General features: G+C 35.8%; 1 protein-coding gene across 5 annotated transcripts in view; it reads right to left on the reverse strand.

Moving 5' to 3' along the window:
• Positions 1–2,006: 2,006 nt before the first annotated feature.
• LOC127442439 (pre-B-cell leukemia transcription factor 1) overlaps positions 2,007–27,967 on the reverse strand; it is an 89,696-nt gene continuing 63,735 nt past the window's right edge. Inside the window, exons 3-9 of one of the 5 annotated variants that reach the window (XM_051700484.1) lie at positions 23,445–23,701; positions 21,812–22,002; positions 21,267–21,402; positions 20,840–20,999; positions 16,393–16,502; positions 12,128–12,217; positions 2,007–5,099 (exon numbers count right to left, since the gene is read on the reverse strand). In XM_051700484.1, coding sequence (XP_051556444.1) covers positions 5,007–5,099; positions 12,128–12,217; positions 16,393–16,502; positions 20,840–20,999; positions 21,267–21,402; positions 21,812–22,002; positions 23,445–23,701 — 1,037 coding nt within the window. In that variant the 3' untranslated portion in view covers positions 2,007–5,006. Of the gene's footprint in view, positions 5,100–12,127; positions 12,218–16,392; positions 16,503–18,558; positions 19,670–20,839; positions 21,000–21,266; positions 21,403–21,811; positions 22,003–23,444; positions 23,702–27,967 lie in introns of those variants that run through there. The other 4 variants (XM_051700486.1, XM_051700488.1, XM_051700489.1 and 1 more) reach the window with 4 other exon arrangements.

A 27,967-nucleotide genomic window follows, 5' to 3' on the forward strand; every position in this document is an offset into this window, starting at 1 on the left:
CAACTCTAACATAAGAGAAATTCTTCTAAATCTCAACATAAAACATTAAACACTAACAAGTATTCCTCTTTATATTGATCTTGCACAATAACACATAAAATATTAATTTTAACATCCCATGTAAAAGCATGCTGGGAAATGGAAATCTCCTGCCCAGTTTCATCAATGCTACATCAACACCACAAAATGTATTCATGTAGTCTCAACTCAAATGGATTAAGTATATTTCCGTTTTACAAATTTAAATAGATAGAACGCAATGAAATCAAGTTGTGACAAAATGTTCTAGAATTGTGTTGCTTTAGTTTTAATTAAATTTAATTTTAATTAAGTGAAATGAACAAGCAGTAAAAATCATTTGTGTGTGTGTGTGTGTGTACTCCTGAAGGCAAATTTTAGATCAACCATTCATACATTTGAAAATGGCGAAATTCGATTCAACGATGTTTGCATTACTGTATATTTTACACACAGAACAGTGTTCTGTTAGCAGAACGCCAAAATAATCAGGATTTTAATCTACATCAGCATCAACATCAGATCTTGTGATCCTGGCTGTGTTTTTCTACAACAATCTTCTCCTGTGAAACTGAATTCAGACCTGACATTACAGAGGACAATTTCACATTTCATTTCTGTTAGCATTCACATCTCTCTCATGTTTTGACAAGCGCCATCCCACAGCAGGATGTAGGTGAGTGGGATGTTTAGGATTGTCCCCCGGTACAATGAGAAATTACTGCCAGTATATGTACTGTGTATATAAAACAAACTGCCAGTCCTCCTGAGGCCGAGCACCCCAAAGCTGTTCTGTGTCCAGAGGCAGAGACCCTGACAGATCTGTGAAGTTGAGGTCTGCTGCAAACCACTGACTTTGGCCCACTTTCACTCTCAGAATAAGCAGGGCTTAACCCAGGAACACAATGACATTCACTGAACACTGGGTGAGGACTTTAACACTGTGAACTTAGTACTGAGTGTTAAAAAACTAAAATTCTAAATTTTAAGCCCAGGATCAGCTTAGGAAGAGGAACTTAGAAAGTCGTAAGTATTTTTCTTCACATATTTATTTCTGCTTAGACTTGGGTCTCTTTGACCACAGCAGGACTACTCCTTAACAATTATAAGATGTAGTTCTGCGTTATATTAAAGGAATATTCCGGGTTCTATACAAGTTAACCTCAATCGACAGCATTTGTGGCATAATAATGATTACCTTCAAACATTTTTTTTATTTTTTTCAGAAAAAGCAAAAATCTGTGTTCCAGTGAGGCATTTACAATGGAAGTGAATGGTGGCCAATCCGTAAATGTTAAAATACTCACTGTTTTAAAAGTATAGCCAAAAGACATAATATGCACGTTAACATGATTTTAATATTACTTACCTTTTCTGTGTAAAGTTTTAGCCAGTTTTACAACTTGGCCATGATGATGAAATGTAAACAAACCCTAAAATGACTGTAAAAATTATGATTTAAACAACTTTTCAGCTCAAATCATACACAAGTTTTAACAGAAGAATAAATGGAAGTGCTTTTATTTAATTATAAGTTTCACATTTCTGCCTTTAAACCCTCCAAAAATGGGTCCCATTCAATTCCATTGTAAGTGCCTCACTGTAACTTTGATTTATACTTTTTTTTTCAAGAAAAGGAGGGACGAGTGGTAATCAACATTATGCTGTAAATGCTGTCAATTGAGCTTAACCTGTATTGAACCAGGAATATTCCTTTAAGAAGTGGACATTAATGTGAAAATAAATTATTGTATTTAAAATTAAAAACATTTTTTTTATTATTTTAAAATTGTGCCAGTAATCTGATTTATAACACACTGGTTTAAAAAGCAACATTTAATATACTTTAGTTAAAACACCATGAACTGTCCTTGAAATGACAATCTCAATATAGCTTCATTCTTGGCATATTTCAATCTGTGATCTGTTTAATTTAATCATACTTGCAAACAAAGAAAAAATGTGTGGGGGGAAAAAATACATCAGGATTTACTCAAAACAATGCAATTTTTTATTGTAAGCAAAACACGTGCAACAAAGTAAAATGTGATACTGTAATTATTTAAGGACTGACCTTAAAATCTCAGGCAAGGAAATATGATATTGGACCAACAGTCTGCAAAATCCATTGAAAGTCTGAGAGTTGAGTTGATTAATGCCAAATATGCCCTATAGAGGTGCAATATGTGTCCGTACTGTATTTCTTTGACTCTATTACTTTGAAAATGGCCCCTAAATATGAATCAGAGAACAAGAAAAACCTTCAACCTTGTAAAACCTTTATATATATATATAAAAAAGCAACAAACAGAGAATCTCACAAAATACATACTGATGTATATCAATAATGTTCAGAGAGCAATACAACATTTATTGATGAAAATCATGTCAATTTGTGACAAAGTTTGTGGGAATTGTGAGGGAAATCCAAACAAATGTTTGGACTTCAATGCTTCATATGGTACATAATTGTGTAGTCTAATAATGCATTTATAACAAGTGCAGTCAAGTCTATTTCACAAAATATATACATTTTCACAATGGCAACCATCAGCAAACTAGAGTGTTTTGTGTGTGTGTGTGTGTGTGTGTGTGTGTGTGTGTGTGTGTGTGTGTGTGTGTCATAAATGTCATTAATCAAATAACAGATGATGTATGTTTGTATTTTCATATGGAGCTAGCATGATTATCTTCAAACTATTACAGAAAAATATTTGTTTGAATGTTTCAGAATGTCTTGTCCAACAAGATAAATTGTCATACTGTAATGAGAGGTGAAAAAAGATTCAAACAAAAATATATTAAAAAAAAAAAAAAAAAAAAAAAAAAAAGGAAAGAAATTTGAAGGCGAAGACAATGAAATATCAGTCCCATATTATTTACATACATAAGCAACTTTCAGTTTTTATATTTTTGGCTTTGATAGTGAATAGTAATGAACATTCCAAGACATTTCCCCTCAAAATCCATTAAACAGGTGAAGCTCCTTCCTTTTTGCCAATTGTTCATGAAGATGTTTTTGGTAGAACACTTGTAAGAGCACAAATTGAGGGGATATAATGTGATTTTAGACACTGTGTCATATAAAACATTGGAGCAGAGATGATTCACTGGCTTCAATTCAGGTCAGTTTTTCAAAGTTTATCAGAAGCCACAGGCTGGATTTCTGGGTTCAGGGGCAACGGGTCCATTTAGACTGAACAGTTGAACAGAGTGATACCTGCATCAACACAGCTAAAAGTGACCATCGAAATATTCAAATCATATTAACTTAATGACTTCCCCATTTAAATGGATTCTGATTCAATGCACTGCAAAACAAACTTCATTACCCGGAGTCCTGACAGACAGGGATACTGAATTTTTCAGTATAATATTTTTTTTTTTCAAATTAGGCAGAATAGCTTCATTAATCATGATTTTTCAATCTAAACCATAGCATCAGCTATACAAATTGCTCTAAAGAAATTAGAGGAAACCATGAGCAGTTCTGGCACATACATGCTTGTATGCTGTATATCTGAATTCCAACTTCCTTACAAATGCAACAGAAAACTGAGACAAGCTCATTATGTTTGAACAAGTATGATATTTCATCTTCTTTTACAATATTTATAGAAAGGATTTTGGTTAACAGCAACACTTGGCTGTAATGTAAAATGTACAGCAAACTTGCTTGTTTCTAAAACTGTACACTCACAGTTGGCTCTCATACATGTTATTATTGCCAATAATTACAATAACACAATATCTCATGTCCTTATGATAAAATCCACAAGGCCTTTGCTAAAGTCAGCGGAAGCTGTTTACAATAAAGACAAATATCTTAAACATAATTTTAAAAAAGGGAACATATTAAAGCTAATTCAACTTATTCAAAATAATAAAGAGCATCAGTGCTTGTTTTTCATAACTTGGGGTAGTAAAGGGTACCTGCCTGTATATTGAAAACAAAACAAAAAATATATTGCTGTTTATGTCAAATTCCTTCACTTAGGGGAGTAAGGGAATAAGGGAGCATTTGAAAGTGATCTGAAGTGAAAGCGGGGAGGAAATGTCATTATAGACTATAATGACTTGATGCTTCCTCCATTTCCGAAATCAGTTATATTTTCATAGACTCACAGACAGTGTCCTCAAAAACAAACAGAGTGAGGAAATGACTCCAAATGAATCTACAACAACACAGTTGTGTTTGAACTGCACTCTCTTTAACTATGCATTTAATGGACAGTTTTTGACATGGTCTTTGTGGGGAAAATATGATGAGGTAATCAGTTTACAGATTTTATGGGGACCTCCATACGTTCAATTTACTGTACACTTTTTTTTTTTTACGAAGATGTACTGTAAAATAAAAATCTGTTCTATCGGGCAGAATTTGTCAATGGAAATTAGTTAAAATCTGAGGGAATTTTGAACTTATATATATATAAGACAATAACAAAAAACTAGTCAATCACTAGCGATGAGCGAACAAAAAAGGCAATTATGACCGAATGTACCGATAAGGAGAGCTTCCTCTCAAGCACTACATATGATCAAGTGGTATCTGTTATAATTTTTTTTTTTTTTTTTTTAGAAAACAAAGACTGCTCTTTTGCATTTCATATTCTTTTTATGTTTTTCTTTTGCTGAGAGGTAGAATGAAGCATTACATTTTAAACACAACAGCTTGTTCCATCATTAACAATAGCCTCATAAGAATGAAACAGTCACAGGTAAGTTAGTCGTCCTGTGCCACCTAAAATACACTGTGAAAACTGTACAAACACGTTTTTTATTTGTTTCTTTTTTTGTGTGTTTTTTAAATTCATAATTGTTTTCTAAAATGTTGTAAAGTATCCCAAATGTTCCACGGTGGTAAGTAGGTGTTGTATGATTGTGTTTGACCGTGTGGAATGTAAATCCCCATCTGTGGATCTTTAGTGAGAGCAGTCTGGAGATCCAGCGGTCTGTGATGATGATGATGATGATGATGGTGCTGATCAGTTGGAGGTGTCAGAATGGACACTCCCAGGTCCTTCTGTGGGCGAGGTCACTGAAGAGGGTGTGGGGGCATCTTGCCAGCCGCCGTTCGCCTTTAAGAAAAAAGAAAAAAAAACTAAGTGCTAAGCCAACGGACATGAGCATTATAGAGTGTATATAGGGTCAGAACAACATAGTCTCATGGGAATTTGTCACTAAGAATAGTACTAAGAGGTAGCGAATTCATACCAATTCATACAACTTTGGTTTGTTACATCAACCAATCATGTACGCTTCATGAACAGGCGTTCGGAAACCCGGAAGTATCACATTCTTCAATTTCACACATCAGACCTTTTAACATTAATATCATGGTTATGTTTACACTCTGGGTACAGTAAGGTGTTACACTTTATGGCAAGGTTTATGGATGGGGTTTCAGTTATGGGTTAAAGTTATGACAACACAGGTTTGGATTAACAAGGAACAAACACCATATTGGGAACTACAAGGTCACAAGAGAAGCATCTCTTGGTGGGTGTATAACTCGTCCTATTTTGTACGAATTGGCAAGAATTCACCACTTTGTACTACTGTGGCGAATTCTCGTGAGATCGGGTTGGGTCAGAAAACAACTTTAGTTAAAGAAGCAATAATTGCGCATTTGAATACAATTTTTAGGGATCTTTTTTTGTAACCATATAAAAATATCCCAAAAAGCCCTATTCATTTTCTCAATCTGAATGCTAAATCTGAACAATTGTCTAAATCCTCAATCTGAAAAATTATGGCTGTTCTCTATAATTTAGAAATGACAATAAACACACACTAAGATTCAGAGATGCAAGCTATGGCAAGAATCATAGAAAAAAAAAACGAAAAAAAAAAAACTACACAACTCAAAAGGCTCATTTATTAACCCTTAAACGCATACTTTGAGTCTGTAGTGACCCAGGACCTCATTTTACCCCCTGTACCTCATCCATTTTTTGGAGTTGTGCCCCCATCTCTTTAGTATTCCTCTTACAAATAATGTAAAAAATAAAATAAAATTGCAAATAAATAAATACCATAATAATAATAATAATAATAATAATGGTTTGAGTACAAAAAGTGTATAGAGTCATTAGAAGCCCTGGGTATGTAAGAGTATTTGTCGGTTTTTTTTATTTATTTTTTTTATAGCACTTGCATACATCATATTTTTATGATTATTTCATATCTATATAAGTTTACTATCACAGGATATCTATTTCTTTATTACAAGAGGAATGAGTACTACAAATAAATACTATTTCACGTTGATTTTGGTGAATTATCATTATTCCATATGCTTACTCAAGGTGGCATGGTTGTTTCAGTGACTGACTTGATTTACATTTGACATTGCTATTTGATGAACAAACAACATGGAAGTAAACTATAGCAAGTACAACACATGAACAGTATGATATGACTATTGTCATTTGGGTATACTATTGAAATTATATAAATTGTGATCTATTTAGACTCATTAAATGCCTGAGAAAATACTGTTAAATGTATGTGTATCTTATGTGTAGATTATGTGTATTTTATGTGTTATGTGTAGCTCAATATGTTTTTGACAGCCATTTGCATCTCATGAAATTTCAGTGTGAAAGTAATGAATCCTGTTCTAGATTTGTTGCATCATCTATTTGATATATGAAAATTAAAATTTTAAAATATATCAAAATATGAAAAAGGCTGATAGACGGAATGTTGGTTAATAAATGAGCCTTTTGAGTTGTGCAGTTATACTCTCTTGTTTTCTATAATTTACCTACAACATTATGCACAAGATATCATAAACACACTGCTACAATGCATTTGAAATCATTTGCTTTTTTATGTTTGATTATGTAGCTCTCTACTCTAGGGATGCCGCAGTGTGAGTTTCTGATGGTTAGATTACGTCTGAGAAAAAAATCACGGTAAACCGCTTTTAGGATTATTTGACAATTTTCTTATTATGCATCAGCACTGATACAAAAATGCTTATCATACCACAATTGAACATCTTAGTGGATGTATTTCTGGGTGATATAAGGACGCTAAGGGCAGCCATACATTAAGAAAACTGATAAATACACAAAAAATAAATAGGAGGTAATAAGAGACGCTCCAATCTAGGGCACAACACCGCTTATGCGCATCCCAAGCTCAGTGATATGCTTCAGTGTAAACAGAGTGCTTCAAAAGTGCTTAATAATTAAGTGCAATAATTAAGATTATTGTGGGTGCGCAACAAGAAGTTCATGGTATCCAACAGTTTTTTCTTCTGCAACAGTTAAATAAAGAATCGCTAAAAAGAATACTGTTCACAACATCTCACAAATAAACCTTTCGACTATGCATAATAACGGGAACATTGCTTACAGCAGGTGATTAAAAGTGAGATCATTACTTAAATTGACATTTATTGTTGAATGCGGTGAATTTGTACACAAGCAATGCTAAATAATGAGGACGATTTAAGATGCAACTTTTCAAAGTTTACTCGCTTATAGTAACTACACGCTTATAGTCAGCATGCTTAAATATTCCAAAAAGTTGCATATTTGAATTCATCACTTTAAAACCACCACAGCTAAAAATATTAAACTCTCTTGTTAGTTGCTGGACGATTAGTGGAGCATCCTGTCCCATAACTAGGATGTGTACCTTTATATGACTTCTGTCTGCGTGTTTCACATCCGTCGTCTTCTGTCAGTCATTTAAATGCTCACAAACAGCCGACTTACATTTACATTTATGCATTTGGCAGATGCTTTTATCCAAAGCGACTTACAGTGCCCTTATTACAGGGACAATCTCCCTGGAGCAACCTGGAGTTAAGTGCCTTGCCCAAAGACACAATGGTGGTGGCTGTGGGGATTGAACCAACAACCTTTTTGCTTACCAGTTCAGTGCTTTAGTCCACTACGCCACCACCACTCCGATTTAAGTCACTTTTTTGATGGATATGAATCTGGTAGATCAAATTCCTCTGTTATATTTTGGAATTCGTATGTTTAAGCTTCAATTTCACATGAATTAAAAGTTCACGTTCAGTCCGCGACACCTGGCCATTAAAGCACCAGGCGGCCACCATCCGTATTCATAGCAACAGCTCCAGTACCCACACAGGCACAAGAGTTTTCACATTTAGGCTTACAAAATCTTACGAAATACTCTTTTATAGTATATATTTGTACATTCTATATAAAAATTTTGCTACGTGTAAATAAAGCATTTCACGGTTTTTAACCGTGGATTCTAAATTCTTACGGTTAAATTAACCGTGACAATTTGTATCCCGGTTAATAGAAAAACTGTATAATCACAGCATCCCTACTCTACTGTCTAACTGTGTTTACAGAGCTGATTTTTTTCATTTAAAAAAAAAAAAAAACACTTAATATCATTGTCACCTTCAACAACACTCACATTTGAGACAGTGAATACAGATATCTGACAGCAAAATTATAAATCGCTAAAAAAATAAATAAATTATGAAATATATCAAATAGCAGATTTGCCCCCACATTGTAGATATCTGGGGCATTTTTGTCACTTTTGGTGGTATTTTTGCCCTGAGTCCCAGTGTGCCTGTGGTGCAACCATCTAAAATGTTTCACCTACAGTACATTTCAGAATCTTTTTTATTGGTGATATGGCCCTGGTGCTCTTCTAGGTACCAATGTGTAATAGACCAGCTAGAGAGCCTGATGTGAAATCTTAATGAGATAGACAATAACAAATTTCCTCACTATAAACATGATTTACAAAGAATTGACTCACAAATTGAGGCAGTAAAAAGGATACACATTATGCCGCATATTATGAGTCATACTGAGTCATTTCCAGGAGATGATTTTGAAATACAGATGACAGAGGAATCAATTATTGCAAATTATCACATTGGCTAAAGGAATGAAAAGTATAATGGGCACCTAAAATGGGGGCTGTTTCATGCCAGGGAGACAGGTTGCCTAAAGAGCACTTGGGGCATTAATAGCAATTTCCATGCCATCAGAAAAAGGACTAGAAATGGGCTTTGGCAGCCTCTTATTTTCCCAGTCTGTTATTTTAGATAGAGGCAGTCTGTAATCAAAAAAGAAAGAGCAGAGCGGAGAAGGAAAAAAAAAAAAACTTTTCAAATCTTCAGCTTTGGTGACACCCTATGTCTATTTCAAAGGCGTAATTACAGTGCATGAGGAAAGCTCCCCCACATAAATGCTTTATGTCTCAGGCCGTCATTATCTACAACTGGAAAAAAGAGGAATAACTTATCTGGGTGGAGAAAGAAAAACATCATGTTATTTAAGACAGTGAATTTGCTGAAAAATTGAGACACTTTCTCTTGCTACATAATCACAGCGTTATGATGCAAATGTTCAGACTACTGAACATTTAAGGTTACAGGAGTTCAGGTGAAGTATCAATGTTATCTTTTCCAAAAAACTGATAAAATATGGGTTGTTTCACTGAAGTAATCTGAGATCAATGCATAAATCTGTTGGAAATGTGAAACTTAAAGGAATATACAAGTTAAGCTCAATCGACAGCATTTGTGGCATAATGATGATTACCACTTGTCCCTCCTTTTCTTTAAAAAAAAAAAAAAAAAGCAAAAATCGAGGTTAGTTAAAATTCATATATTATTTGAGCTGTAAAGTTGTTTAAATTGTAATTTTTACAGTCGTTTTAGGGTTTGTTGACATTCCATCATCAAAACAACAAAGTTTTAAAATGGGCAATAACTTTACACAGAAAAGGGTAGTAAGCAACTTTATTAGACTAAAATCATGTTAACACATATTGTTTATATCTTGTAGCTATACTTTTGAAACAGTGAGTATTTTAACGTTTAAGGATTCATTGGCCCCATTCACTTCCATTGTACTGTAAGTGCCTCACTGGAACCCAGATTTGTGCTTTTTTTTTTTTTTAAAGGAGGGGCAAGTCAAAATTAGTTTTTGTGGTAATCAATATTAGGTCACAAATGCTTTTGATTGAGCTTAACTTGTATTGAACCAGTAATATTCCTTTAAAAGGCATAATAATCTTTATTGGTAACACTTTGCAAAAAGGTTGTATGTGTTGACATTACTTAACCCAAAATGAAACCAATTATTATGTTGAACAAGATTTTTACAGCATGTATTAACAAAAACACACAGTCCATCAGCCATAGATGGCACAAAAACACTCGGCCACTTCTACCGGACACATTCTGCTGTTTTCCAGAGGGGCTATTTAGAGACAGCGTGTTTGTCTTTTCCTTTTTTTTTTTTTTTCTCACACTTTGCTGGCTCGCTGTCAGTGCTGTTAAGGTGGCAGATGTGTGATATGACCAATGCACTTGGATTGCTGTCCCAAATCTCTACTCAGCCCTCCCTTGAGACTGTCTGATCAATTTCCTCTACTGGCAACACGGCTTGTCGCTGTGGATTTTACATGCTGGCCTCTGCTACTTGTGCACTCATTCTCCCCCCCAGTACAAAACTGATGGTTTGAGTTATTCCTCTCTTCTGGTTAGCAGAATGTGCACTCAAATGTGGTGGGGGAGACCATTGTAGAGTCTTGTATGAGGAACACAGTTCAGCTGGTGAGAATAATACCAGTGTTGAGGCTTGTTTTATGTTGTTGGCATGGTGTATACAGTATGTGGCTAACAATACTTGATGGTCACATTTATAGTCACCTTGGTGACTGTTGCCAGGGTTGTCGCTAGCACCATCATGCAGATTTTGGAGCCAAGTGTATTTTGAATGCAACATCCCAAAAATTATTTGTAATTTTAATAATAAAGTTGCATGATTATTAAAGGTAAAAAAGTTTTTGTGTAAAACAGAAATCATCCATTCACAAGTCTAAATTTGGTCGGTCCAATCGAGTTGCGCCTTCTTTAGATTTACTTTTTAAACTTTATCACCCACACAAAAGGAGTTATTAACAAAATATTAGCTGCTCTCCCATACAGTGTTAACCCTAAAGTTGTCATTACTGGAAATATCAAGTTGCCTTAAGTATTATTTGCAATGTCCGGATTTGGGCTCATAACTTATTTATTTTAAAAATCCATAGACTTAAGATTTTAAGTGTTAATAACTCAAACATTTGAGTACAAAATTGAGGCATGGGAAATACCTATAATGCTTTGCCCTTGAATTATTTCATTATGTTTCCTTGGTCAAACGGAATTTATGGGGGCATTTAAATAGTTGTAATACGGAATTTATACTTCTGAAGTATTATTGTTATTTTGTTGCAAATAGTTGTTTCGTGTGATGTCACAATTACTGTGATCAGTGTCCCATTTGGTCAAGTTGGACCCTGTTGACTCTATTTCTCTTTGTGCATGTGCAGTTAAAGTGCAGGTATATATGCATTTCTGTGGAGAAATAAGTTTATTTAATGACTGAACTAGAATCAGTTATGATTTTTATTTGAGCTGTACTGTTGTTTGATCTAAAACTGAAACAACAATATTTAACTGGCAAATCCGAGTTACTTTAAGCTAAATAGTTAAGGCTGTTCTATATGAACACCAAGTTAACTGAACCTAATTACATAAGTTTTGGAGATGCCATTACTTAATTCAATTGAGGGAATGAGCTTACTCAAATGAGTAGAGTCAACTTATCAGGGTTTTCAGTGTACAATGGAAATGCATTGTGAATTGGTGATCACTGGCTGTCAGGTTCCGTTGTAATTTTGCTTGAGTACAACTAGAATAATTTATATTAACATTAAATTCTGCAATTTCCATTTCTTATATATATATATATATATATATATATATATATATATGACTTTTCCAGGCCTGGAAATCACAATTTCAAAAATCCCTGATATCTCCAGATTTAACATGAACATGGGATCCTTGCATCTTACATTTATTAAAAGAACTTCACAACTGAAAAATATTTTTTTTTGGTCATGTCTTATCTTGCCTATAGGACACCTTCTGTAATGAGCAAGGACTGCCTTTAGTGGCTCCTCAAATAATTAGTCAACATAAACAAGTTGAGCTAAGCAACCATGTCAAGCTAATGGCACTGGTCTTGGGATAAGGGTACAAGAGCAAGAGACAAATATATAAGTGGCTAGAAAAACACAAGTTTGGACTTACATTGATGCCCTGTGGACTGTACATTTGACTGGCAGCTAGGCTTTCACTGTATCCGCCTGTCTGACTGATAACATGGCGAAGAGTATCCACCTGCAGACAGAAAGAACACAACACAAACAAAAGACAAGCTTAGACAATCCTGATTCAAAACAAAGACGTTTGTGCTGAGAAAAGGTCGCTCTGATATGAAAAGAGTATTGACAATTGAAAAGGTCATCAAACGCTGCATGAGATGTTTGTGTTGCTGATATCAAACAAAAGACACAATTTGTTCCTTAATTGATATGCGGAACAAACTAATGTATGGAGTGTTATTAACAAATGGCTGTGAAGATGGAAGGATTTATGAATAAAATATCAAGAAATCAATTAATGTAATTCAAACCATGAAAATTATAAACAAAATAAAATGCAAAAATAATTAAGCACAACCTAAGACTTGATATGATTATTGGGTTTGCACATTCACAGTGACCATGGCATTATCAAAATACACTAAATAAATCTGCGTAAGAGAGTCTCTTGCATATACAGTCTGATACCACTAGTGAAATTACTTCTATGTAGCATTTTTCTATATTTACATTATCAGCATAACAATGTGAGAGATAAAAATAAAATAAACATAAAAAAAAATAAAAAAAACATGATTTTTCTTAGTATCTGGTATCTCTTTGTTTTAATGAAAACATGCCCTTGAGCTGGCATTGACTCCATTAATTTGTGTAAAAACCTGATGATTCATGTTATCCCAGCATGATATGAGAATGATTCAAAAACATCTTGTGCTTAAATGGAAGCAATGAAATCTGATTTTTCATTTACTTATATTTGAGCAGAATAGTCCACAATCATACATATTTCTTATACATTTTACATCATAACATATATATATATATATATATATATATATATATATACACATATATATATATTTTTTTTTGTCTGAGATTTTTTAAATCATAAAATATAGTTCATTTAGTTTGTTTATTAAATGCGATGATTTTGAATGTGTCTCACACTTGCAGCTCACTGTAATTCTTGCACCACATGAACTCATTTTAAAACATTCCCTCAGGGAATCCAGCATTGAATATTCATGAGGCACCCCAAGCCTTTGGAGAAGTTGATTCATATAGGAGAAAAAACATTATGAACATCGAAAGGGGACAAACCGAAGCTCCACGTGTTTAGATGCAAGAGTGCCGGGCAAGGTCAGGCAGCCATTGTGGCGGACATGACAGCATGACAGATACGCCAACCTGCTGACAAGAGCTGTATTGTTTCCAAGACTGTCTTTGATGGTCTATTCATTTGGAAGTTGACAATGGCCACGGAGCAAAGTACGACTGCTTGAGGCAAACTGTAACCTCAGTCCCTACTCAAGGTCAGAAGACTCAATGTGTCAGCTGCATCTAAACAGAAATCTACACACAGCGGACACTTAGAAGAGCAGGATGGAAATGAGAGATGAACTTTGTTGTGACAAGAAAGACAGAAATATAACAAAATGACTATTTAATCATTTATGACAGACCATGTTGTTCCAAACCTGTATAGTATGACTTTCTTTCTTCCAAGGAACACAAAAGAAGATATTAGGCAGAATGTTTGACCCAGTCCCCATTCACTTTATCGAAAAAATATGCAATGAGTGTGAATGGTGACCAAGGCTAACATTCTGCTTAACATCTCCTTTTGTGTTCCATGGAAGCAGAGGTGGGTAGTAACGCGCTACATTTACTTGAGTAACTTTTTGAAAAAAAAAAAATAAAATAAAACTTTTAGAGTAGGTTTAAAAGTGGGTACTTTTTACTCTCACTCGAGTAAATTTCTAATGAAAAAAATTGACTTTTACTTTGTTACAATAGGTAGCGTTCCTATTGTTACATTACAGGGCTTAATTTTAATTAATGCATAATTTATTGAGAGATGACTGAATGGGACTTTTACGACAGCGGAAGTTCACACAGACTGTCACTCAAGCCGAGTCTATCACTGCTGCAGCATCAAGCTCTTTAAAGTGAAACACTTTCTTCGCTCCGCACAGTGATAAAAGAATAGTTTCATCATGGAACACCATTTTACACTAAGTCAAGCGGATATTTCAATATTAAAATTTAAGCTCAAACTTAAGGCAGCACTCTGAGGTAAGCTGTGGCTCTAATGATAACGTGGGCTTTTCTGTGATATGGTAATGGTCATTTTCAGGGTGATTCTGTAAATATGGGCTCTTGTGACAAGTGTGCATTTTTAAATCTGCAGCAATATATCAGTGCGCATTGTCCCGTGTCCTGCATGTCATGAGCAGTATTCACGCATTTACCCCGTGCCCTCGCGGGTGTACTGGAAGCTATCGTAGCTACTTCGGGCTGATTAACTGTATAAAACCATGTAAACATCCACGTTAAGTGTAGATGCCTTTTGCTCTGCTGAACGTGTGATTGACAACTGGAGTGTGAACAGACAACATTTCTGCACATGGTGCCCTATGCAGGCTGCATACTCTGCATTTAGGGAGCGGCAATACTGTGTACAGAACTAATGATCTAAATTCTTTAGACACTGAAAACTGTAACTACACTGAACTAACAACTAAAAGCTATGAAATAGCGAAAGCAGGCATTAATAAAACATGATCTTGCTTTGTTGACAAGAGCCCTTAAAGGAATAGTTCACCCAAAAATGAAAATTTTCTCATCATTTACTCACCCTCATGCCACCCCAGATGTGTATGACTTTCTTTCATCTGCTGAACACAAATTAAGATTTTTAGAAGAATTTGTCAGCTCCTCTGGTCCATATAATGCAAGTGAATGGGTGCCAACATTTAAAAGCTCAAAATCACATAAATTAGCATAAAAGTAATCCAAAAGAATCCAGTGGTTAAATCAATATCTTCAGAAGCTATATGATAGGTGTGGATGAGAAACAGTTCACTTTCACATTTTTCTTCTTGTGTTTTTGATGATTCACTTTCTTCTCTGCATATCACCCCCTGCTGGGCTGGGAGAAGAACTTATAACAAAAAATGTTTCTCACCCACACCTATCATGTCACTTCTGAAGGTATGGATTTAACTACTGGAGTTGTATGGATTACTTATATGATTCATTTATGTGTTTTTTGGAGCATCACAATTTTGGCACCCATTCACTTGCATTGTACTGACCTACAGAGCTGAAATATTCTTCTAAAAATCATAATTTGTGTTCAGCAGAAGAAAGGAAGTCATACATATCTGGGAAGGCATGAGGGTGAGTAAATGATGAGAGAATCTAAATTTTTTGGTGAACTACCCCTTTAAAGTGATATCTCAGCCACAATTTAATATTCCGTCATTATTTCCCTACCTTCATATTTTTCCAAACCCGTGTGACCCTTTGTATTGTAAAGTAAACGTATTTATTGTTCAGTAAATGGTGACCAAGGCTAACATTCTGTCTAATATCTCCTTAATGTGTTGCATGGAAGAAAGAAAGTCATACAGGTTTGGAACAACATGATCATGATGACAGAATTTCCATTAATAATAATAATAATAAAAATAATAATTCTGTAATACATGTTAAATGTGTATTATGTAATGGAATGTAGGGAGTTAACATCCATTATGTCATTTGTGAAAGTAACACAATACTTGAGTACTCTTTTAATTGGATACTTTCTTACTCTTACTCAAGTAATTATTTATGTTAGCCCTTTTACTTCTACTTGAGTAATTATTTTTTTTAAAGTAATTGTACTTTTATATGAGTTTTGTTTTTAGCTACTCTACCCACCTCTGCATGGAAGAAAGTCGTATGAGTTTGGAATAACATGACGGTGAGTAAATGATAACAGAATTTAATGCTCCAACATTTAATTGAGCAGCTGCAACATTTTGCCCTTATGGTGCATTAATATCACTCTGCAGACATTTACTTCTTTTCCAAACACACCAAAAACAGCTCTCTTATCTGCATGTGCTTGCTTGCCGAGAGGGTTGCCAAAAAGCAAAGCTCAGTTAACAAAAGTATGGCACTAAAAGATAGAAGCACAATTCTGAGGGTTCTTTCTTTGAGATTCAATAAATATAACAAAAGAATTTGAGTAACAATGGAGCCAGGCCCACTGGGTAAACCACAGCCACCCAGATGTAATTTTGTGAGCAGACTAATCAGGACTGCCATTATGACAGCACAATGTGTGATTGGATGTGATTGGATTTAATTGAATGAAATTAGTTAAGGTCATCTGCCCTCTCTCCTCACAGCACTCCCTACCTGTGACTGAACGTTGGCCCCCACTTGGGCCCCCTGGTATGAGTCCCCATTTAGAGACTGCACACTCATGAACAAGTCCCCGGAGTTCATGTTAAAAGAGCCAGCAGAACCTAAGAATGAGAGAGAGAGAGAGAGAGAGCGAGAGGGGGAGGGGGAGAGGGAAAGAGAAAGCAAGAGAGAAAGACAGATACAGGGATAGATGAAGAAAAGAAACAGTCATGCAACAGTAAGACTGCAGTAAGAAGGGTTAGTAATGCAGATAGGAGGGTAATATGCTGAAAACCATACAGGCAAAATTCATCAGGTCTGTTCCTAAATCTAGTGAGCTGCCAATCTAAACTGCATTTTAAGGCATCCTAGAAAAGCTTTCTACATTAGGGCTGTTCCAAAAGTTTGTTGCTGCCTTCTAATTGACCTCATTTAGGCCAAATTTGTATGCTTCTCAGAGAAAGCAATGGCAGAATGCACTATGACGAACTCGGACAACTCAAGAGAAATAATGTATTTATTATATATTATAAAATACAGTATTTACACTCCATTAAATAGCAAAAAGTATCTATAAAAAAATTCCAATTAAAATGTGCCAATGAGTGATCCCTAATTTTTATGTTTATTAGAGTATCGAGATGTTAGCCTAGCAATATGCTACAACAAACTCTCCATCGGATCCAAATGTTAGTCGATTCTACAGTGCGCTTTACGTAAGTAGCACTACTTTATGATGCTTATTAGAGTACCACGATGTTAGCATAGCAACATGCTAGCATAGCAACTCTATTGTAAGCTCTATTGAATTTGTTACCTATAAAAATAAGTCACTTTAGTCAACCACACAGAATTTACTTACTTACACATCTGCACATGCGCCTAGAATTGACTGTACTAAAAGAGTATCACAAAGCAGTCATGGTGTGCATGCGTTGAATGTGGGTTAAAAAAAAAAAAAACTTTCAAAGGCTAGAGCGCTCAACTGCATGCAAGACGTAGCGGCATGTGGAAAACAAATGTATAACCTAGCCCTTAATGGTAGCATTAACAGATTAGCCAAATAAAAATATTCAATAAACAAACACGTAGATGTGTAGAAGTTTGTGAAGGATGGGCATTTAAATTACAAGAAATCTGTAAAGCTTTCTATGGAATTCTTTGGGCAAAGATTATGTGTGGCCCTGCTTACAGTACAAGGTTGCATTTCAGTTAGGATGCTGCCTATGTAGACAGCTGATAGCATGGCAGCTAACTAGGTTTTGGAAAAGACTTCTAGTGTAGATAAATGCCACAAACATACATATAAAGTGTTAGTTTAGGGCTAAAAAAAGCTATTAAGGCTAATAGTTGTTTCAAAAACAATAACAGGTGAAGAGGAAACAGAATTTTATTGATACTACAGTCACATCTAAGATGGATGCAACAATTAGACTTCAAGTCATTTAGGATGTGCAAATTGAGTCACATAAGGAATCAAAGAATGCTGTTTGTCTTTTAATGAAGGAGAGCTCCCTAGATGTTTAAGAGAGAGCAGGGCGTAACTTAATTTCCGCTTTAAAACCTGCAGGGCACTAATCAAATTTACATGGACCTCTAATCACTAAAAGGCTATACAACAATGCTTGACCGTCTCATCATAATGACATCCAGGAGGTCAGCCAGACAACCGAGGCAGAGCAAGCTGTTACCTTAGATGTGTTTACTAGATACTTAGATACTAGATGGTTCATGATGGTCAACTAGTTATTCAACAGCCACTAGTCTATTAGTGAGGTTGACTATTTTCTTATACAGTATATATATATATTATACTTTTTTATTTTATTGGTAAAATCCTCTCAGAAAAGTTGCGCCTTTAAATTCATCCTCTTTAAAGTCGCCACAACAGCCACACAGTTTTTTGAGCATACTGCCATGAGAGTTGCATTTTAAGATGGCATGTCAAATTGTTGCAAAGACCTCTGGGTTCTATTTCAAAAATTAATTTTGACTTGCCCCTCATTTCCTTAAAAAAAAAAAAAAGAAAAAAAGAAAAATCTGTGTTACAGTGAGGCACTTACAATGGAAATGAATGGGGCCCAATCGATAAACTTTAAAATCCTTACTATTTCAGAATCAGAATCAGAATCAGCTTTATTGCTTTTATGCTTACACATACAAGGAATTTGTCTTGGTGACAGGAGCTTCTAGTGTACAACAATACAAAAACAAAACAAAAACAGCAGCAAGACATAGATAATAATAAAAAATAAAAAATAAAACTAATTATACATATACGTACAGACACACAACATACATACATACACACATACACATGGGTAGTGCAAATCTAATACAATCTGTTATGTACAGTGCAAATACAAATCTGTTATGTACAGTGCAAATGTTTTTTTTTTTGTGTTTGTTTTTTTTTTTTTTAGAGGAATGAAATGGCAGAAGAGTTTGGATGTGTTGGATAAATATAAAAATGACTAAACTGTGTATTGCACATAGTTATTGCTCAATGGGGCAATTTAACTGTTCATGAGATGGATAGCCTGAGGGAAAAAACTGTTCTTGTGCCTGACGGTTCTAGTGCTCAGAGCTCTGAAGCGTCGGCCAAAGGCAACAGTTCAAAAAGGTAGTGGGCAGGGTGACTGGGGTCCAGAGTGATTTTTCCAGCCTTTTTCCTCACTCTGGAAGTGTATAGTTCTTGAAGGGGGGCAGGGGGCAACCAATAATCCTCTCAGCAATCCGAACTGTCCTTTGTAGTCTTCTGATATCTGATTTCGTAGCTGAACCAAACCAGACAGTTATAGAAGTGCAGAGGACAGACTCAATGACTGCTGAGAAGAACTGTATCAGCACCGCCTGTGGCAGGTTGAATTTCCTCAGCTGGCGAAGGAAGTACAACCTCTGCTGGGCCTTTTTCACAATGGAGTCAATGTGGGTCTCCCACTTCAGGTCCTGTGAGATGGTAGTGCCCAGGAACCTGAATGACTCCACTGCTGCCACAGTGCTGTTTAGAATGGTGAGGGGGGTCAGTGTTGGGGTGTTCCTCCTAAAGTCCACAATGATCTCCACCGTTTTGAGCGTGTTCAGCTCAAGGTTGTTTTGACTGCACCAGACAGCCAGCTGTTCAACCTCCCTTCTGTATGCAGACTCATCGTCATCTCGGATGAGGCCGATGACAGTGGTGTCGTCTGCAAACTTCAGGAGTTTGACAGAGGGGTCCTTGGCGATGCAGTCGTTGGTGTCGAGGGAGAAGAGTAGTGGGGAGAGCACACATCCCTGGGTGGCACCAGTGCTGATTGTACAGGTATTTAAAAAGTATAGCCACAAGACATCAACAATATGCATGTTAACATGATTTTAGTGTGATAAAATTGCTTACTAACCTTTTCTGTGTAAAGTTACAGCCAATTTACAACTACAATGCCATGACGATGTAATGTCAACAAACCCTTAAACGACTTTAAAAATTACAATTTAAACAACTTTACAGCTCAAATAAAACATGAGTTTTAACAGAAGAATTAATGTAAGTGCTTTTATAAAATTATAAGCTTCACATTTCTGCCTTTAAACCCTACAAAAATTGGCCCCATTCACTTCCATTGTAAGTGACTCACTGTAACCTTGATTTTTGGATGAGTCGAAATAATTTTTTATGGTAATAAATAGTATGCCACAAATGCTGTCGACTGAGCTTAACTTGTATTGAACCCGGAATATTGCTTTAAATTGCGCAATCCGAGAAAAACATCTATGGATAGCAAGGAACTGATGATGAGTAAGAGGTGAATTTTCAATGGTTAAAAAAAGAATAAGAGTTTTGTTAAGTGAGCTAGGCTGCAGAACAGGGGAGATACTGTATGTTCGAAGGAAGTCTCTAACTGTGTGTCAATATGAGAACACTACAGAAAAGAGAGTGAATTAAATGTAGACAAGTGAAATTTTCAAAACTTTACCTTTGTAACCTACTCTGCCTTATAGAATTTTAGTTGGTTACATTAAAGGTGCAATGTGTAATTTCTATGCCACAAGCGGCACCAAACGGAATTGCAATCCATTTGCTACAGCGGCCCAACACTGGGCAACACTGGGTCAATCAATTACGTGAATTTGGGGCAGGGCTATCTGTTTATCTAAACACTGGAAGATGAGGGTAGTGTTTGGAGAAACCTATCTGACAATATTTTAGCAATCCACCCCCCCAAAAAAGAAAAAAACACACATATGAGCTGATTTGTAGTGTCATGACTGCTCATTTTCCAAGTTAGAACAAAGTGAATAATTTGCGATGACTGCCACTTGTGCTGTTTGTGTGTGCTAACTATAATATTATTACATTGCAATTACTCTATTGGAGAAGGACAGAAATGGCTATACAGAAACTGAGACATCCTAAAATTGGTTGAAATTAAAGAATCAAAGATAAACATCGTGTTGTTTCTAGCTTTATTGCAACACTCACCAGCTGAATTTGGTGTGGAAGGTGAGTTGGCTTGGCTGCCATGGGTGGAGACACTAGTTGCGGTAGCTGCGGTTCTGGCTGCGTACATGTTAGCTTCTTCTTGGAATTTCCCAATGTTTTTCTTATATCTGATCCTCTTGTTTCCAAACCAGTTGGATACCTGAGAGGGCAAAAAGTTATAAAAACAGTAAACAAATATAATATTTATAACAGAAAACAGTAAACAATGACATGTACAATAAAAACCGAAACACTATAATAATTTCATATCAATTTAACTGTTGTAATTTGAGAGCTCTTTGGTTTGTTTTTCAGGAGTTCATTGAATATTGAAATAAACACTTAGTTTTTACTAAATAGAAATGTATTCTGTTTCATGATATGGGGTCAGAACCGCTAGTGTGTCGGCAAAGGTTGTGTGACTCACCTGTGAGACTGTAATGGAGCATTTCTTTGCCAGCTCCTCCTTTGCTTCCTCGCTGGGGTATGGGTTGCTGAGGTGGGAGTAGAAGTACTCATTTAGGATCTCCGTGGCCTGCTTATTGAAGTTTCTCCTTTTTCGTCTAATGGAAAATGACAGAACAGAGAGAAAAAGAGAAGTACACAGAGAGATTAAGAAAAAGAAAGAGCAAAGCTGTCTTGATTCAGACGCCACAGTGTTTAGATGGTCCTTCACACTTTATCCTGGTGTGACCATAAATATTATTTTCTTACAATCTAACAGTTCTTCTCTCCATTTATACTGTAAACATGTATGAGAACATACAGTGGAGTCCAAAAGACCCAACTGACAAGAGACCACATTGAAAATCTGGGGTTTAAAATCCCATTTAAAGATTTAGGACTTGAAAAATTATGACAAATTTAAGAAGAAATGCAAAATACAGAAGCATTTTCACTAGTTGTCTCCTTTCACTAGGATCCCATTTTATACATAAATACAGTATGCATACAGCACACACACATACAGACCTGGCATCTAGGAAGCGTGAGCGTAGGATCATGACGGCCTCGCAGGTGCTCTGCTTGAGCTGCATCTGGATGGAGCTGAACTTGCGGTGAATGATGTTCACCATGCGCTCGATCTCTTTGGGGGAGATGGGCCGAGTGCGAGACTGCTCCCGCAGCAGGTTCATCACATGGGTAGTGAATTCATTACACGCCTGAACATGCACAGAGGGGTGACACATGGATCAATCTCTATGTGTATGTAAACGCAGCTACAGAAGGTGCTCTCCTGGTCAAATATCCTTAGAAAAAAAGACTTCATGTTTATCCTGCAACAATTTTGATTTTACCACATTTACAATTTGAAGCATTTACAATGCAAGGCAGGGTCCAAAATTAACACTTGTAGACACAAATATATGGAATATTTCTCGCATTAAGAATTATGCCAAAATGAAAATATGAAAACCAAATCACAACTGTGACAGGTGCAGTTTCACAGAGAGACCAATTGTCTTATCTCATATGAACTGTGAGTGACACAAATGACCTGCATTATTTGTCAAAAAAAACATTTATACAAGTAAAATCAGCTAAAATTGTCAGCCTGGTCTCATGAACATAACGTGACTGTGGCAACATTTTTGCAAAAGGAAATTTTGCAAAACTTCTTCATTACATGTTTAGCTGCAGTTTCCTAGTGAAATGTGCAGCGGGGGCACCAAGAGCAAGTGAAATGGTTTTGTAATCAGACAAGGTTAAGGTTAATATTAGTCTGTAATGAGTAAAGTGCACCTCCCTTACCTAAACCTTTAACCTAAACTTAACCAATTTTGTTTTTAAAAAGCAAATGAAATGTGAACAAAACAGACATCTTTACCCTAAACCAACACCTAAACCTAACCAAAAGTGTTGTAAAGTGATATACGACATGAAAAGCAAATTTTTTGAAGAAACCACGTTATCTCGTGTCACTTCTTTGACAATTTCATCTCACGTTTCAGCTTACGAGCTTGACTGGTCTCGAACCATGATCTTCTGAGTCTAAAGTCCAACACTCTATCAGGTGAGCAGAAGCTAATCATGTTGGAATATGTGTATAAATATGTGTATAAATGCAGGTGTGCCTGTAATACAAGCATATAATAATATTCGATATCATAACATATCATAACATAGCATTGTGTGAGTAATAGAGCAAAAAATAAGTGTTTATAAAATCATAATCAGCTGTTGTAGTTGTGATTTTTGTGAAAGTGAATAAAACGCACAGTTGTTGTTGCACCTCTAGTGTTAATTTCACCAGGAAACTGCAGCGAAACATAGAATTTGGCATGTAAAAGTCAGTTTGTAAAAGTGTAGTTATAGTAATGTTTACAGCAGTTTATACAGGAGTCTACTGGTCCATATACAGCTCTTTTCATGCAGTGGTTCATTCTATGAGACTAGGTTAAAAACTGTCCCACTGTAATAGGGACAAAAATATTCATAGTTTAATAAAAGTAATGCAAAGTACAGTTTCATGGCAGGTGTGGCATAAAGTAAATTTTTGACCCTGTGTCTTTAGTTTTAAACATTTCAGTTTACACATGTCAGTTCGAGAATACGCAGCAATGTTTTATGGTGTTATGACTGTAATGTAGTCCAGAATCAGCACCTGTTTTCTCACCTGCTCGTACTTCTCCAGTTCTGTGTGGTAGATCTGACGGATCTGGGACAGTTTGGCACGGTAGTCTGAGTGTTCAGCCGAGTTATCAGACCCGGCTCCACCCGCTGCAGCAGCTGCAGCCGCAGCTGCAGCAGACCCACCCCCTTTCTCAGGTCCGGACACGCCCTCAGCTAGCAGCATGTTGTCCAATCGCATGAGTTGAGCATCTGGTGGCTCCTCCTCCTGAGCTCCACGGATACTCAGTACTGTGAGACAGAAAAAAGAGAATAAAAAAGTCTGAGTCTGTGCTATGCTCAGCAACACAAAACAGTTGAACCTGCTTTGGTCAAAAAAATGTCCACCTTATTTTACCAGTAATAATAGTAGTAACAATTTAAAGGTGCACTCAGTAATTTTTTTCCTCATGAAAAAAGTTTAACTCCTAAAGACATGAATTGTAATGCAATATGTGAAGGAAATCATGACCAATCACATTAAAATGAAGACTCCAGTCATATCAGTAAACTCATAAAAGCTGTTTTATTCTACATGGGGAGGGTCCGCACATGGGGGCTGCCATGTTACAATCACATGACCAGCCGAATACTAGTCAAGTCAACCTTTATTTATAGAGCACATTTAAAAACAACAGAAGTTGACCCAAAGTGTTTACAGATCAAACAAATAAATAATGACAGAGTAATATAAAAACAGATTGATATAAAGTTAAATATAAAACATAATAAAATAAATAAAAACCTTTAAATACACCATCATGTATTTAACCAATTCAAACTATTCAAGGATCTATTCAAAAGCTACAGAATAAAAATACACTTTTAAAGAAGATTTAAAAATGGCTAATGATGAAGCTGACCTCACATGGAAAGGGAGACTATTCCATAGATTAGGACCTATCACAGAAAAGGCACAGTCACCCTTAGATCTATGGCAGTAATGAGGAACCCTCAATAGAAGTTGATCAGAAGACCTGAGCGCTCTGGTGGGGGAGTAAGGGAGGAGAAGGTCACTGATATATTGGGGCGCGAGACCAGATAGTGGCTTGTAGACATAAATCAGAATTTTGAAATCGACCCCGAATTTCACAGGAAGCCAGTGTAGAGATGCTAAAACAGGGGAAATGTGATCCCTCTTTCTTGACCCTGTTAAAAGCCTAGCTGCCACATTTTGAACCAGCGTTTTGGAGGAGACAAATGTACGAGTTACAATAGTCTAACTTTGAATAAATAAGTGAGTGGATCACAATTTCCAAGTCTTTATGGGAAAGAAAATGTTTTATTTTAGCGATAGATCTCAGGTGGAAAAAGCTAACCTTGACAACAGCACTGAACTGCTTATTGAAAAGTATTGAGGAGTCTAAAACCACTCCAAGACTCCTTACATGATCTTGTACATTCGACTACAGAGCCTAACTGAGCAACCAGGCCAGGTAAGGAGGACATTAATGAACCTAAATCAGAACTTCAGTGTTGCTTTCATTTAATTGTAAAAAATTGTTTGCCAGCCAATGTTTAATATCTTTGAAGCAATTTAGGGCATTCTCAAATGAGCAATTCTTGTCTACACTTACTGGGAAATAAAATTGAGAATCAGCAGCATAACAGTGATAAGATATGCTGTACTTCTGGAAAACAGAACTCAAAGGAAGCATATACAGGGAAAATAACAAGGGTCCTAAAATCGACCCATGAGGGACACCACACTGTAATTGAGCTGAAATAGAAGAAAAATTACCTAAATTTACAGAAAACGCCTTTCTTTTAGATCGGAGGAAACCCACTGGAGGCCAACCATACACTCAAGACGATTGAGAAGAATATTATGGTCAATAGTGTCGAACGGAGCACTGAGATCTAATAAAATTAAGACGACAGGTGAATCTGAATCCATGGAGAGAAAAATATCATTAGTGACCTTCAACAATGCAGATTCAGTGCTGTGCAAAGGTCTGAAACCAGACTGAAATGTTTCTAAAATGTTAGATGTATTTAGATAGGAGTAGAGCTGCGAATAAACAACTCTCTCCAAAATCTTGTAAATAAAAGGCAGTTTGGAGATTGGTCTGTAAAACATCCAAAATGTTTTATTTATTTATTTATTTATTTTTAACAAAGGATGTAGAATTGCATGTTTAAAACTACTTTGAACAACTCCACTTGCTAAGGAGCTGTTAATTATAGCTGTTACACAGGAACTCGCTTAATCTCAGTAACCGTCCGGTTATTTGACACTTTCACTCATTGATTAATCATGTCTGACTGTGAATACTAAATTTCTACAATGGCATCTGAAACTGAAAACTATTGATTTTAAATGATGCTACATTCAAGCCGCTAGGTGTCAGTGTAAATCCAAGATGACACAAAGACAACATTTACTGAGTGCACCTTAAATAATAATTTCGTCAGATTATAATAATATATTTATTTAACCAGTTAAAGTAAACATCCAATTTCTTGATATGGCACTTAAAAATGAGAGGCACGTACATTCAAATGTATAATTTGAGTAACCTCCATAATGGTAAAGTTAAAGTAAATGCCTGTAATAAAATCAGCGAAATAATATCACATTCTCTGCTTACAACACTTCAAAGAGCCTGAGCCTTGATATATGGCCTTCATTTTAATGGTTATCTTCTTTGTGATAAAAAATGTGGAACTAAAAACCAATCTTGGCAGCGTATGAGATAATAAAACCATAATTTCATTGATTTGCGTTATAATTTTGGATAAATAATTGTATCTGCTTCCATCAAAGCTCATTCTTGATTTTGTGATCTTTACTCATTGAAGAATAAAAGCAGAAAAATGTAAGAATGTCTAAATTATCGTAAAGAATTTATAAAGCCAGAGCTATGCCAAAAAAATAATACTGTACTTGCCTGTCCACTGCAGTATTTTCATAGTCGTTAAACTGTCAGGATCTCTGGAAACCTTTCCATTACCAAACTTAGATTAAGTTGACTTACCATTGAACTCTGCTCTTTTAGTGCTGTACATTTATCACCGTTATATTGGCTGTAGTGTTCAAAACAGAGGTGCTCAATTCTGTTCTTAGCAAATCTAGCACCAGCCCTGCTCTACTACACCTGTACTTTTTAAATGGACCCAAAGACCTTGATGACCTGGTTCATTTGTGTTTGAATAGAGTTACTACTAAACTAAACTATGCAAGAAGGAAGATCAGCAGGACAGGGCAGAGCACACCTGATGAATTACTGTCTTTTACTCTGTGTAACTGGATTTCTGCAGTTTGAACTTCTAAAACCTATTTAGTTCTTGCCCTGCCTGGGCTCTGTTGCATGTTTGCCATCATAACGAAACCTTCTACATATACCGGTTTATGGCTTTATTTGTACATTATATTTACAAATAAATTTTATATTATATTTCACTTTATAATATGGCAAATAGACATGTTTAGATTTTAATGTCCATCAGAATGCTTCACGAAGGGATCACATAATAAATGTCAATGAATTTTCCAGTCATTTGTGATTACTGGATAGGGATTTTTTAAATAGCAAAACTGTAAGATTGCACTCTAGCTTAAATATTGTAATATAGCATAAATAAAATGTGTGTGTGTATATATATATTTATATATATATATATGAACCTGACCATGACCATGGAAATCCTGCTTAAGAGGACTTTGCAGGGGGTCACACTGTAGCAAAACAAGGCAGATGGTGTAATGACAAACCTTTCTATGCCCATGAACTCAAGAAAACTCCATTTAAATTTTTTTTTTTTTAGTTTGAGTTTCACTAGAGAATATTTCCATCAAAGTGCTTTGATGAGATTTTGGCTTGTCTTTGTGAGGTGCTTTTTTAACATAATGAGCCGTTCTATCTTTCTGCGCCACTAGATGTCTCTCCTTGTGTTCTGTTCAGGGAAGGCAGATGAACAGCACCTTCACCAGCCATTCTGCCAGTAACAAAGAACTTCAGACAGCACACAAATCTTGAATTACAAATTACTTCCACAAACCACCATTTGTGCATTTTTCAGTATGGCTGACTAGACAATAAAGATCCACAGCAATAACAAAAAAAAAAACAAAAACAAAAAAACAAACACAATGTTAAAGGGATAGTTAACCCAATAATGAAAATTATGTCACGATTTACCCTTGTGTTGTACCAAACCCATCTGACTTTTTTCTTCCATGTAGATGTTAGGCAGTAACGTTAGTCGCAGTCACTATTCACTTTCATTGCATTTGTTTTCCATATAATGAAAGTGAAGGGTGAGTGAGGCTGTTTGGAACGCATAAAGGGGAGTAAATAATGACAGAATTTTAATTTATGGGTTAACTAATGAAAACCAAACCAATAGTAACTGTAAAATGTACAAATACACAGCTTATTAAATGTGTAAACCTGCAAAAACAACCAATGTTTGGTATGATTTAGTATTGATTTGAAGCAATGCAATGCAAATCTTCCTTTGACACCACTGCATGGCTGACGGTGGAGGCTGAGGAAACCAGTGCATCGCAAACGG

Source organism: Myxocyprinus asiaticus, chromosome 6 (assembly GCF_019703515.2).
Source record: "Myxocyprinus asiaticus isolate MX2 ecotype Aquarium Trade chromosome 6, UBuf_Myxa_2, whole genome shotgun sequence".
NCBI lineage: Eukaryota > Metazoa > Chordata > Actinopteri > Cypriniformes > Catostomidae > Myxocyprinus > Myxocyprinus asiaticus.